General features: G+C 38.5%; 1 protein-coding gene across 14 annotated transcripts in view; it reads left to right on the forward strand.

The window, feature by feature from the left end:
- MYO6 (myosin VI) overlaps positions 1–13,823 on the forward strand; it is a 162,253-nt gene that overhangs the window by 112,013 nt on the left and 36,417 nt on the right. For all 14 annotated transcript variants that reach the window (XM_027550964.1, XM_027550966.1, XM_027550968.1 and 11 more), the window contains 5 exons: positions 2,658–2,785; positions 5,541–5,636; positions 5,926–6,099; positions 9,299–9,337; positions 10,939–11,032. In XM_027550964.1, the coding sequence (XP_027406765.1) occupies positions 2,658–2,785; positions 5,541–5,636; positions 5,926–6,099; positions 9,299–9,337; positions 10,939–11,032 (531 nt within the window). The remainder of the gene's footprint in view (positions 1–2,657; positions 2,786–5,540; positions 5,637–5,925; positions 6,100–9,298; positions 9,338–10,938; positions 11,033–13,823) is intronic.

Raw genomic sequence — 13,823 nt, forward strand, 5'->3', positions numbered from 1 at the left:
AAATAACATTAACAAATATGTTGAGATATAAGGAAAGAAAGAATAGATATACAAAGTTAAATAAAGGTAAATAAAGAAGATTTATGTACATTAAGGATTAATTGAAAGGGGAAAAGAACAGTAGGAGAAGCAAAGAGATAAATGTAGGAAAATAATAGGTTTAAAAAATTAAAAAGTAATATTAAAAAATTAGAAAAAAAAAAAAAAGGAAAACTCCACAAAACTGAAAAAGCCCAGTGTAGAGGCAGAGGTTTATAACAATAATAAAAAATGTAACTGAGGAAAAAAAGAAAAGCTCAAAAGCTTAATTAGGTTTCATAGTGCCAGTAAAATCGACAACTGCAACAGAGGGGGGGCAAGGGGGAAAAAAGAAAAAAAATCCAAAAGAATCTACAGAATAAGTCAAACATAAGAAGAATAAATGTTTTTCTTGGGTCCCTGCTGTCAGAGTCCTCTCCCTCGCTGGAAGTCACAGTCCCCCTCACCTCTCTAGGATGCCCTCCAACACTGTGCTGATCTCTGGACCTGCTGTGGGGCAGCTCAGATTCTAATCTGGTCCTACTCCTGTGCATTCTTGCTTCCAATGTCTACAGCTGTCAGGACTAGTACATTTTCTTTTGTGGGAGCTCTCAGTGGCCTTTTATATATTCCATAGACACAGAGTCTGCCTAGATGATTGTACGGATTTAATCTGCAGCTTGTACAGCTGGTGGGAAGGTTTTAGGTCTTCTTCCTCAGCCACACTACACCCGGGTTTCAATTGTGGTTTTATTTCCACCTCTGCATGTGGGTCATCCACTGGGGTTTGCTCCTGAGGCTGCCCTGGAGGACTTGGGTTTTCCCCATGAGGGCCAGGTGTGGAGTTGGTGCAGCTGCTTGGGTCTCAGGGGTTCTGGCAGCATCAGGTACTCGGGGGAGTTAGAAGCTAGGGCAGCAGGAAATACAGTGCTCTAAAAGGGTATGGCAACCGGTATTGGCCAATATGCTCCAGTATTCTTGCCTGGAGAGCCCCACTCCCTGACAGAGAAGCCTGGCAGGCCACAGTGTACAGGGTTACAGAGTCCAGACATGACTGAAGTGACCCTGTGCGCATAGATGGAAGACTTTTTTTGCCTGTGGCAGCTCACCAGTGAGAGGTGAGGTGCAGCTGCTTGGCTTGTGGGGACCCTGGTGGCACCAAGTGTGCAGGGACATGGAGTGCCTCCCTGGCAGGAGTTATGGCCCTCTCAGAATCTTTTTTCGAGCTTCTTGTAGCTGGTGATCAGAAGGCCTCTGGCCAGCCTTTGTCTGTAGCTCCGCCCATTCATGCACTTAGAGGGCTCCCTTGCCTGGGGTCCTTCTCTGTTGTTTGGGGTGTCAAGCACATAGAGGGGGCCCCCCTGACTGGGATCCTACTCAGTATATACTTGTGTCGGGCACTTAAAGGGGCTCCCTGGCTGGGGTCCTACTCTGTAGTGCCTTAGGTATTTGATGGGCCAGCCTCTCTGTTGTTCACCTGCTAATGCTGGCGAGTGGAGAGAGAGGCTGTGGTGATGGCTCCATCCCTTATGTGTGACTCAGCAGTATCGCCTTGCTTCCATGGCTGCCTGGCTTTCCTCCACAGGCATTTCCCACCATATTCTCCTCCCTCACATCCCCTTGGCCTGTCTCTCTGCAGTCAACAGCAGCTCTTGCCCTGGGATTGCTCCACAATCCCTAAACTCCAGCTTCCAGCTGCTGCCCCTTCCAGGGGACCTGCATCCCTCTCCAGGGTATGTATGGCTGTGGCAAGGACTGTCTGATTCTCATTCCATTTAGGCTGCCACAGATCAGCTGTTTCACTCTCAGCCTTAAATGTTTCTCCTCTGACTCAGACAATTGCCCAGATGTGGGGATTGGACCCCTGCTTCAGTTCCCCCACCCGCCGAGGGCAGGTACAACCATACTAACACTCCTGTGTTTCCCCCTAGTTCCTTTTTCCTACCGGGTTTTGCGTGGTTCTGTATATTGTTTTCTGCTGGTCAGGTACTCCAGGCCACTCTCAGCTGGTGTTCTGCATGCACTTCTGTGTCTGAAACTATGTTCCTGATGTATCCGTAGAGAGAGATGTACTCGATGTCCACCTACTCCTCTGCCATCTTGTTCCTAATTCCTGTCTTTTAGAGTCTGTCCCATTTAACAGTTCTATCTACTGCATTTAAGCAGCTTACATTTTATAGTTGTTTTGGGCAGGCAGTAAATTCAAAACATATGAATGTAAGGAACATAAATACGTGTTGTTGGTGAAGTTTTGCTGGAAAGCTTTTGAATCCATATCTGTAAGTAGTTTTGAAAACCTACACTTACAAAAGCTTCTGTAGTTTTACTTCATTTTGAATATAGAGGTCATCTGGGAGAGGAAGGTTGCTGGCTCTTTGGCCTCTGTCCTAGCTTACAGCCAGGATGGTTATTACGTTAGTCATTTTCTTTATAGAGTTGTTCTCTAAACTGTGTTGAGTATATGATGTTGCTTTCTAATAAATTGTCAGATGTAAAATAAAATTCATTTACTCTCTGTAGCTTTTGAGAGAAAACAGTGAAATCATGTTACTTTGTTTCTGACCAGCCCTCAAAATTTGTGATCAGTAAGTTTAAAGTGTTGTGTTTTTACCCTGTCATATTTGAATTTTTTGAAATAGATTTAATTGAAGCAAAATTAATGGGAATATTAGATATTTTGGATGAAGAAAATCGCCTTCCCCAGCCAAGTGATCAACACTTCACATCTGCAGTTCACCAGAAGCACAAAGACCATTTCCGACTCTCTGTGAGTTTGTCATTTCAAAATTGAGGCTCTGGTTGGAAGAGAAACTTTCAGAAAGATGTGCTAGATGTTAGATATTAGATAATTAGACTCTTAAGTTATGTAAGGCTTTGAACAACTATATACATCTTCTATAATTAATCCAGCACTGTGTCTTCTATAGATGACCATTAATTTATATCTGTATATCTTTGCTGCTGCTGATCTATCCAATCAAGGCCTTTTTGGCTGGATATAAAATACATTTCTCCTATATAAGATGTACAAAAAGATTTATGTACATTTTTTTGTACATTTATGTACTGTTTTTATGTTCTCCCTTCTGGATGAAGTGGCCATCAGTTGCTCTGTTAGGTATTGTGTGAAGTGGATCACTTCCCAGGGGTGTTAGGACCTAGAGTCACATGCAGCCACCTGTCTGCACGTTTGTAAAACCAGCAAAGCTTGTGGCTAAGAGTCTGACTGGTAGAAGCAATTCATTTAATGATCAGTAATTTCATTTGATGCTCTTTCCTTATGAGTTTTGAATGGAAATTGTGCTTAGAAAGGGTCATAGAAGCTGAAGCAACAGAAGAATTAGCTGAAGGGTAAAACAGACACAGAGAGAGACAAAAAGAGACACAGAGAGAAATAAATGAGAAGTACTCTTCCAAAAAGTGTCAGAAGACCTGATTCTCTAGACTGCTGTTGTGTCATAGAGCTGTGCTTGAATCCCTGCCAGTGGTGGTGATCAGTAGGGCCATTCTCCATAAGGCTGGAGTGTGCATCTCAAGGAGTTTTCTTTGTTTAGGTAGCTCTGTGTTCATCATTACACTCAACCTACATCCTCTGACGTAATCCAAACACAACTCTGTCCTTGGACCCAGAATGAGCAGAGTAGCACAGAGAAATGTGGATGTTAATTTCACCCTTGTAGATAGTTGCTACCTCATCTTAGAACAACAAAGACAGGAAGGAAGGAAGATGGAAGAGAAAAGAAAAGCTGTTCAGAGTTGCAGTTGCCTCCTATACTGTTACAGTTTTGAGACTGGGGCATAGTATAACAGTCATTGCTTTGATGGGTCCAGGAGTTGAAGTGAATGAAAGCAGATATTCTTGTTTCCATACATCATAACATAAGCAGGTTGAAGGCATTTACTGAAAAAGCTGATGTAATTATGCTAACTTTCTCTGGAGACTGCATCCCATAGCCACCTGTTTCATTGACTTGCAGTTCTTCTGTGTCCTTAAATAAATCTTGGGATGTGAAGGCTGCCTCTCTTCACTTCAGTGGAGATAGAAATAAAACAGCGTGGGTCCCCAGGAAAACTTCCGCTAAGATTGAAGACGTGTATCCCGTCCTGTTTATTCACTGCTCTCTATGAGAACCAGTCTGGATGCACAGTCACTTTTGCCAAGAGAACTGACTGCTGGTCAACAAATTGTGACCAAGGTTTCTGAGACATAGTGCTCCAAGGACAGCCAACAAAAGCATCAGGAATGGGCTTTGGTCACTTTCCTCAAAACAGAACAAGAGCACAGCAGTAAATTCTAATTTGTATGGTTCACTACTTTTGTTGTGTTTCTTTGAAAATATAAATAATGATAATCATTTATTGAATTGCTTGCCATGTGCCAAGTGCATTCTAAGCATTTTGTTTGAATTACTTTATTTAATCCTCATAATGGCTTCACGGGTGGCTCAGATGGTAAAGAATCTGCCTGCAATGTGGGAGACCTGGGTTCAGTCCCTGGGTTGCAAAGATCCCCTGGAAGAGGGCATGGCAGCCCATTCCAGTGTTCTTGCCTGGAGAATCCCCATGGACAGAGGAGCCTGGCAGCCTACAGTCTGTAGGGTCACAAAGAGTCGGACACGACTGAGTGACTAAGCTCACAGTAATCCTTTGCCCTTGCTCCTGCTTGCTTCCCCATGCTAGAGATGAGGGGACGGGCATGGAGAGGGCAAGCGACTTCCTTTCCTAGAACAGAGAAAAAGTGTTGGATTTGGGCATCAGGCTGGCATCTTGATCCCAGGGCCACCCTCTGACTCGTGCTGTTTGCTGCCACGCAGAGGGGAGGCTCTGTTGTCTGCCAGCTCTCTCACCCAGGAGAAGCCTGGTGAGGTTATGGGGTCTTAGCTTTTTCATTTTTAAATGAGATTGTCTTTCTTAACCTTAGGCTATTTTGTGGGTCAGAGGTGATCTTTTATTTTGGAAACTTTTAGAAATGATACCAATATGAGATATTATAGTGATAGTACAACCAGAAAGTGATTTTGTTTTCTTCAAATAGATTTGGGCTCATTGTGTAAAAGTGTTAGGAGGCATGGCTAAAATCAGTTGGTGAGTCCCTGTGCTGATTTCAGGTGTTTCTGTAGAACAATGCTTCTCAACCTTGGTCACACCTAGGAATCACCTCATGTAAATGGTCTGGTGGTTTAAAAGTGCTCCAGATGACAATTCAGCAGCTACTACTTTAGACATAAACAGTTAACTTTATAAAATGCCTGCTGTGTTTTGCATGTGCTTCTAAATAATGTGGTTTTGTTTTGTTTTGTGTCTTATTCCTTTTTTTTTTCTTCCTAAGAGATTATGACCAAAAATATTTGCTAGATTTTATTGGTACATGAAGGCTTACTTAAGGAGCAATATGATTGTATAAAGTATGAAAACTCCCTTTTTGATTTTAAGTATTTCACATCCCAGATGTTTTCTAAAGGGAGTTATTAACACTGTATATTTTTGATAATTTAATGACTGATGTATGTGTTGATTTTCAGATTCCTAGAAAGTCTAAGCTGGCAGTTCACAGGAACATCCGAGATGACGAAGGCTTCATCGTCCGGCATTTTGCCGGGGCAGTGTGCTATGAAACAGTGAGTAGAACATTTACAGGGAGAAAACCATTCGATGTTAAAGCTGCGCTGTACAATACCATAATGTCTAGCCACATCTGGCTTTTTAAAGTTAAGCAAAATTTAAAATTCAGTCCCTCAGGACCCGGCCACATCTCACGCGCTCGCTGTCCCCGTGGCTGGTGGTGGCTGTATTGGACAGCGCAGATGCAGAGCGTTTCTGTTACCTGAGTGTTCTGTTGGACAGCACCGTGTTAAGGAATATCAGCACAAGATGGACTGAACCATTCCTGTCTGCTTTGCTTTTCAGACGCAGTTTGTGGAAAAAAATAATGACGCCTTACATATGTCTCTTGAGTCCTTAATATGTGAATCCAGGGATAAATTTATCCGGGAATTATTTGAGTCATCCACAAATAACAACAAAGACACTAAACAAAAAGCGGGAAAACTTAGCTTCATCAGTGTGGGAAACAAGTTTAAGGTATTTATGGCAAATGTATTGCTAGAATTTTTTTTTTTTTTACTCTTACTGTATTAAAAAATTGTGTTTTACACTATCCAGTGGATAATGTAGTTCACTCGGAGAAATCCCATGAGTGAGATTCAAAGAGCAGACCCTGAATTGTTGATGTTTGTATACAAAAGAACATAAAGTTGGCATAGTAACGGAACATACAGAAATCTTGTAATTTTATGAACGTGTTCCTTCTTGGTGCTTCACATGTCTGATTGCTTCTCCTAATGTTCTTGCTTCTGCTTACTGTCTGGTTGACCTTCAAACCTTCTCTTTCCCACGTGTTTTCTGTTTCCTTCCTCATTCAGCAGTTTTGTTTTAGCTGGAGTAGTCCAGCTCGAGATGGCTAGAGAGGCCTAGTTGAGTTGAGAGAGGAAAAGCAGGCACTGCCAGGGGCTTCAGGTAAATGATCACCTTCGTGGACTCCTCCTTAATAGAGCGGCTGCCGTGTTAAAGCCTGGCTCAGTTAATGGTTCAGTTTGTAGTTCATTTTTAATGTGTTCTCTCTCATAGTGCATTTTGGGTGTGCATATTACACTAAAATTTGATTAAAGCTTTTAATAACTTCCATAAAAGATAAATACTTGGTGTGGCAAACCCTTCGTATTGTTTAACGCTGAAGAACACTTCATTTGTTTCACTGATTTTGGATCAGGAATTTATTTATTCCTTGAGGTCTGACAGGGAATTGTCACATGATGCATCTAAGAAATGGAACACTCCTGTTTGTTTCTAACTGTTGAGTATTTTGTGTATAAAAAGATAATTTAAAAACTTTGTATCACTTTTAATGAATAAATGATAATGAATAGAAAAAAATAAAAAGAATTAATTTCTCTCTTATACATTTCCACAGTCTTGTTCCATTTATAAGAAAACCACATATGCCTTTCATTTTGTGTACTTCAAATATTAAAAAATGATTTAATTAGGAACAGTATTTAATTAAGACTCAGAATACTAGGATACTGATAATGTAAGCTTCCTGAAATCCACTGTGGGCTGAAATGGGCTCTAAATAACTAACTTGATAAAATCATGGTTATAAAACAAAAGCTGAAGCATAGATATAAGAGAAAGCTTGTCACATATTTTTCAGGTAACTGAATAAAAGGTCTTAAACTCTTATTAATTATGAGCTTCTTCTCTTGAGTATTCTTTCTCTTATTTGGATATTCTTAAATTCTTACATAAACATGTGCTGACAGATTGGTTTAAAATAGTACAGTAGTCTGTATGAAATAGAGATCATTTATTAAGTATTTTCCTACATGATATATTAGTATTGCTGGCAAGAACACACTTGAAATTTTAGACAGTTTATATAAATACAATAAAAAACATTCTTAAAATTCTTTGGACTAAGGTAGTTTATGTTAAGACTTTAAGTGCTTAAAATTGCTTAAATGCAATAGGATGCATTTTGCACTTCAGACTACTTGAAAACTGTAACTAAAAGCTGTAACATTAATAATAAAATTTCAAAGTGTTCTGTTGTGATGCTTTGAAATGAAATAATAGTAATTCTTGTTTTTAAGTATAGTAGAATAGTTTATTAAATTCAAGTTATGTGTGGCAATAAAACAAAACAGGCTAGCATTTACACTACTGAGCATCACTGAGAACCAGAGGCTTTCCAGTGAAATGTGACGTTTTCAGGTTATCGAAACAGAACTCTTTTACTATTAGTGTTTTAGAAAAAGTTTTTCTTTTTAATGAAAATCTTATTCTTTTATTATATACAGGAGCAATTGTATGTTTTAAAATAAAATACAAATAAAGCATGAGTTGCATAAGGCTGTTATGCCTTGTGGTCTTTGACCACTAGTCTTTGGTAATGGACATTCTTCCCTCTTCTCTCAGATACTGTAGTTCATTTTTGCTGCTTCTATTCTTCATTCTCACTTTATCTCCATTTTTGGGGAGAGTACTGTGCTATGGATTAGGAACCATGGGCTTTGTGGCAGTCATTTTCTTTCCAAATTAGCGGCTCTTACACTTGGTTTTCATTTGTGTGCTGGTCCAGACTGGTTAAGGTTGTCAAAACTGTGGCAACCAGATAAATGGGTGTATTCTTTTAATCTAAATTCATTGTGTTTTTATAACTTAAGCCTATAATGTGTGAAGTGTGCTGGAGTATTGTGCTTAAGAGAATGAACCTTGGTGTTAGGCCTTTGTTAGAATCTTGGTTTTGCCTTTACTAGCTCCATGATCTTGGCAAATAATTTATCTCTCTGGGCCTCAATGCTTTCACCTGTAAAATGAGACTAATATATCCCTAATTAGAGTTGTGCAGATTAAACTAGACAGTACCTGTGAAAAGCTTTGAGCAGTGTTTGACTCATAGAAAGCATTCAGTAAAGTATACCTATTATTATTACTAAATATAGCTATAAGTAGATATGTTAATTTATCTTTTGTTAAGTAGTACAGTAAGCATCCCAGTATAAAATCAATATAACAATTTTACACAATTTACTTTGCAGAGAAGGAAAGGGAATATATGATTTTAACGTCCTGAGCCAGAGTAAATTATAATCACTTAATATTATTTTAAAAAGTAAAGCACAGTAACTACTTATAGTGTCTGTTGTGAATTTTGCTTTGAGAAAATTGTCCTAGCCTTTAAAAATAATTGAAATGAGAGATTTTAAAACAGTAAAGAGGCTTTCAACAGATAGGCAGGTTGGTTTCATTTATGATAGGTGTTACATAAAACAGTTCTAATATATAGCATGAGTGGATATTTTAAACACACCCTCCTCCTTAATGGAGTGTGACACAAGCTACACCCAGCTGGCCACGTATTCACATACTGCTGCATCGATTCCTTTTTGAATGCATCACACCTGCATTTTCATTTACTTCTTTCATTGCTTGTATCCTTTTTCCTCATTCACCCCACCTCCAAGCATGCATGTATGTTTTCTAGTATTGCTAATTTTCAGTCTTTTAATTACACAAGTTCTGTATATTGAAGTTATTGTCCTTGGTGTTATGTATTAGCCATACATTTTTGCATGTTACTCTCTGTTAAAGAGATTGTGTAGAGCTGTTAAATTGTAACATGTTGTAGATGAGCATTATTGCATGTTGAAGAGCTAATTTTTACTTATGGTGTTGTGTACTTTTGCTTTCTGAAATAATGAAATGATTTCTTCTACAGACACAGTTAAATTTGCTTCTGGATAAACTTCGAAGTACAGTGAGTATACTTTAAAAAAAAAAGGGTTTTTAAATGATCTTCTTAAACTATTATTAGTAATTATTAAAATAAGCACAGTAAACTTGGAATAATTAAAAATTTATTAAAAAAAATTTTCTCATTGAAAGAAAATCAGTTTTTAAAATGGTTATCATTTTGGTTAGGTTTGTTCTGAAGACAAGTCAAATGTATGTGTGCAGTTAAATTGCTATAAACATAAAGAATTCTCTGAATGTTACTAAGATTATCCTGTAACTTCAGGAGAGTGAAAACAATTAGTTATTATGGAGAAGGAAGATGTATTTTTTAGGATTAAAGACAGTGCATGTAATTCATTTTCATTGTACTTCTCTGGTGGTAACATTCAGTGTTACAGGACAGCATGATGTGACAGTGTTGATATGGAAAAAATGGATGTAGAATTTTTATGCCATATAATAGAGGCAGTAGTTCCCCAGAGGCTTTTTTAAAAACTGGACATTTTAATTCCCTCTGTTTGTTTAAAGAAAATTCACCATAGAAAGAAATTTGATATGTGGCTTATGTTAATGAAGCATGACTTCAGGAGAAGATTATTTTTTAAACAAATCCACAGAACTTAACTAAATACTCTTCATTTTCAAGTAGTCATTTTGAAAAGCCAAATATTTATTCTCTGTGCTATTATTGCTTAATTTATTGTTAGACTTGCTTTTGAAACCATTAAGAAATTCTCTTAAATATCTTCATTGTTTGCAAATATTTATCTCTTAAGGACAAAACTTCTTTGAAAACTAAACCTGATGAGGTATTTTATTTTTATCATCCAAATGTGATGCTACTGTTAAACGATTATATTATAGTTGTGTGTTTTTTTTTAAAGGCTTTTCTAAAAAGTATCTAAAAGCATTTGCAGTGAGCATCATTGTTGATATAACTGTTGAGCTTTGCAGGTGTGACTGCTTGGAAGAGAAGCCGTTACTTGGATGTTCAGTGTATCAGCTTCAGTCCCCAGCAGTCTCACTGTGTCTGTGGCAGTGTTCTCTCTGCCTCGTTCAGCATGATCTGGTCACTGACTCCAAATGAATGCCTTTAAGCTTTTTAAAATACATACCATTTAACAAAACTTTAAGATGTACAGTAGTGCAGCTCAGGGACCTACTGTATGTTTCTAAAGTAGAACGATGAGAAAAGTTGATTTTTTTTTTTATTACTTTGCCCTAAATTTTAAGAGGCATAATTTTATTTGCTCATCTTGTCATAGGGCAGTTTTCTTATCACAGCAGCATAGCACATAAATACATTTAAATGTGGAGTATAATCACATGTATGCCATCCTATGAAATATATTGTTTAAATATATTGACATATTTTATTATGAAAGACTTTTCTTTTTACAATAACACAGTTTTTTGCACTCAAATATAAAACAGTATTTTTCTAACATTATTACTATATAAATGCTTTACATTGTAAAAGTATGCTAGTTGTTTTAAGTTCCTTAGTGATTATTTTAAGAGAAGCTCATAACTTAATGATAATATGCTCTGAAAGTTGCTAGAATTCTTAGAAAAAGAAGAATGCTGCATGTATTATGTTTTAAAGTACCTTTATTCTTCTAGGGAGCAAGCTTTATTCGCTGTATCAAGCCTAATTTAAAGATGACAAGCCATGACTTTGAAGGAGCTCAAATTCTGTCGCAGCTTCAGTGTTCAGGTATTTCTCTATTTTATAATCTGTGTTGGAGTGTATCAAGAGTCTTATTTAGTTCAAATACAATTTAATACATCCAGTGTATTCAAATAATTCACAACTATCTTGATTATTTTTAAGCACAATAAGACTTTTATATTCCTTTATTTATAAGAAAAGAAAGGTGGACAAATTATTTGAACAATATTGGTGTATAGTATTATTTCACAATAATCTTTTACCTCATTGAAGTATAATTTATAAAAGCTTTTCAACTGTGGAGAACAGTATGAAGATTCTTTTAAAAACTAGGAATAAAACTGTCATATGACCCAGCATTCCCACTACTGGGAGTATACCCTGAGAAAACCATAATTGAAAAAATATTCATATTCCAGTGTTCATAGTAGTTACATGTGTGTGTGCTCACTTGTGGCACACTCCTTGCAACCCCATGGATGGTAGCCCACCAGCCTCCTCTGTCCCTGGAATTGTCCTGGCAAGAATACTGGAGTGGGTTGCCATTTTCTATTCCAGGGGATCTTCCTGACCTGGGGATTGAACACATGTCTCTTTCATTAGCAAGTGAGTTCTTTACCACTGTGCCACCTGAGAATTCCACCCCCTGGCCACCCCGCTCCCCGCAGTGTTCATAGCAGTACTCTTTACCATAGCCAGGACATGGAAGCAACCTAGATGTCCATTGACAGATGAATAGATAAAGAAGATGTGGTGCATACACGCAATGGAATACAATTCAGCCATAAAAAAAAGAATGCATTTGAGTCAGTTCTAGTGAGTTGGATGAACCTAGAACCTGTTATACAGAGTGGAGTAAGTCAAAAAGAGAAAAACAAATATATGTTAACACATACATACGGAATCTAGAAAAATGGTATTAATGAACCTATTTGCAGGGAAGGAATGGAGACACAGATACAGAGAACAAGCTTGTGGACACAGCAGGGAAAGGAAAAATTGAGATGAATGGAGAAAGTAGCATTCACATATATATACCACCATGTATAAAATACATAGCTGGTGTAAAGTTACTGTTTAACACAGGGAGCCCATCCTGGTGCTCTGTGATGACCTAGAGAGGTGGGAGGCTCAAGAGGGAGAAGAAGGGGTTGTTGTTCACTTGCTCAGTCATGTCTGACTTTTTGTTACCCCATGGACTGCAGCACACCTGTTCTTACCTATCTCCCAGAGTTTGCTCAAACTCATGTCCATTGAGTTGGTGATGCCATCCAGCCATCTCATCCTCTGTTGCCCTCTTCTCTTCCTGCCTTCAGTCTTTCCCAGCATCAGGGTCTTTTCTAATGAGTCGGCTCTTCACATCAGGTGGCCAAAGTATTGGAACTACAGAATCAGTCCTTCCAATGAATATTCACAGTTGATTTCCTTAGAATGAATTGGTTTGATCACCTTGCTGTCCAAAGGACTCTCAAGAGTTTTCTCCAGCACCACAATTTGAAAGCATCAATTCTTAAGTGCTCAACCTTCTTTATGGTCCAGTTCTCACATCTGTACATGACTACTGGAAAAACCATAGCTTTGACTATACGGACCTTTGTCAGCAAACTGATGTCTGCTTTTTAATATGCTGTCTAGTTTTGTCATAGGTTTTCTTCCAAGGAACAAGCATCTTTAAATTTCATGGCTGCAGTCACCATCTGCAGTGATTTTGCAGTCCAAGAAAATAAACTTTGTCACTGTTTCCATTGTTTCCCCATTTTTTGCCATGAAGTGGTGCGACCAGATGCCATGATCTTAGTTTTCTGAATGTTGAGTTTTAAGCCAGCTTTTTCACTCTCTCTTTCACTTTCATCAAGAGGCTCTTTAGTTCTTTTACACTTTCTGCCATAAGGGTGGTGTCGTCTGCATATCTGAGGTTATTGATATATCCCTCGGCAACCTTGCTTCCAGCTTGAGCTTCATCCGGCCTGGCATTTTGAATGATGTACTCTGTGTGTAAGTTAAACAAGCAGGCTGACAATATACAGCCTTGACGTACTCCTTTCCCAATTTTGAACCAGTCTGTTGTTTCATGTCTGAAGGGGATATATGTATAATTATGGCTGATTTGCATTATTGTATGGCAGAAACCAACAGGACATAGTGAAGCAATTTTCCTCCAATTAAAAAATAAAAAATAATTCAGAAAACCAAAAAAACTCTTAAGCTGCGAACCCAGATCTCCTCTATGGGTGCTCTCTGTGGCTTTCTTTCCATGGCCTTCTCAGTCCCACAGCAGTTCATTCCCCATGTAACTGGGTCAGGTTTTGTTGTCCTCGCTTCTCACTCTACTACTTATTAAAAACAAACAACACAGTGCCCTTGAGAAAGGACAGACACGGCCAGGTGAGGGGTAGAGAGTGATGGTTTAACTAAGTGCAGAAAAGTCCCACGGGAGCCAAGGGAAGTGTGCTTTCAATTTTTTTTTTTTACAAGTAGTAGAGTGAGAAGCAAGGACACCAAAACCTGACCCAGTCATGTAGGTCAGAGGCCCGGGACTGTTTTCTTTATCCTGTGCCCATCCTCTGTCCTTCTCATACCACCCCTGCCTCTTCCAGGGCACAGCCTTTTCCTTCCTATAGATTCAGTCTTGGGACACTTCCTGAAACTCTCTTGCCAACCGGACTCCATTTCTTGCTCCTCTTGGTGGCAGATGTATTAGAAAGCTGAGGTCGCTTTAGCTATGGAGTGCCTTGTTTATATGGGCTCCTTTCAGAACCCTGTACCTGATATTATATTCTTTGTAATTTATAATTTCGTAGTTATTTCTTAAAGAGCCCTCCCCCAATTATATAAG

This window comes from Bos indicus x Bos taurus, chromosome 9 (genome assembly GCF_003369695.1).
Source record: "Bos indicus x Bos taurus breed Angus x Brahman F1 hybrid chromosome 9, Bos_hybrid_MaternalHap_v2.0, whole genome shotgun sequence".
Taxonomy (NCBI): Eukaryota; Metazoa; Chordata; class Mammalia; order Artiodactyla; family Bovidae; genus Bos; species Bos indicus x Bos taurus.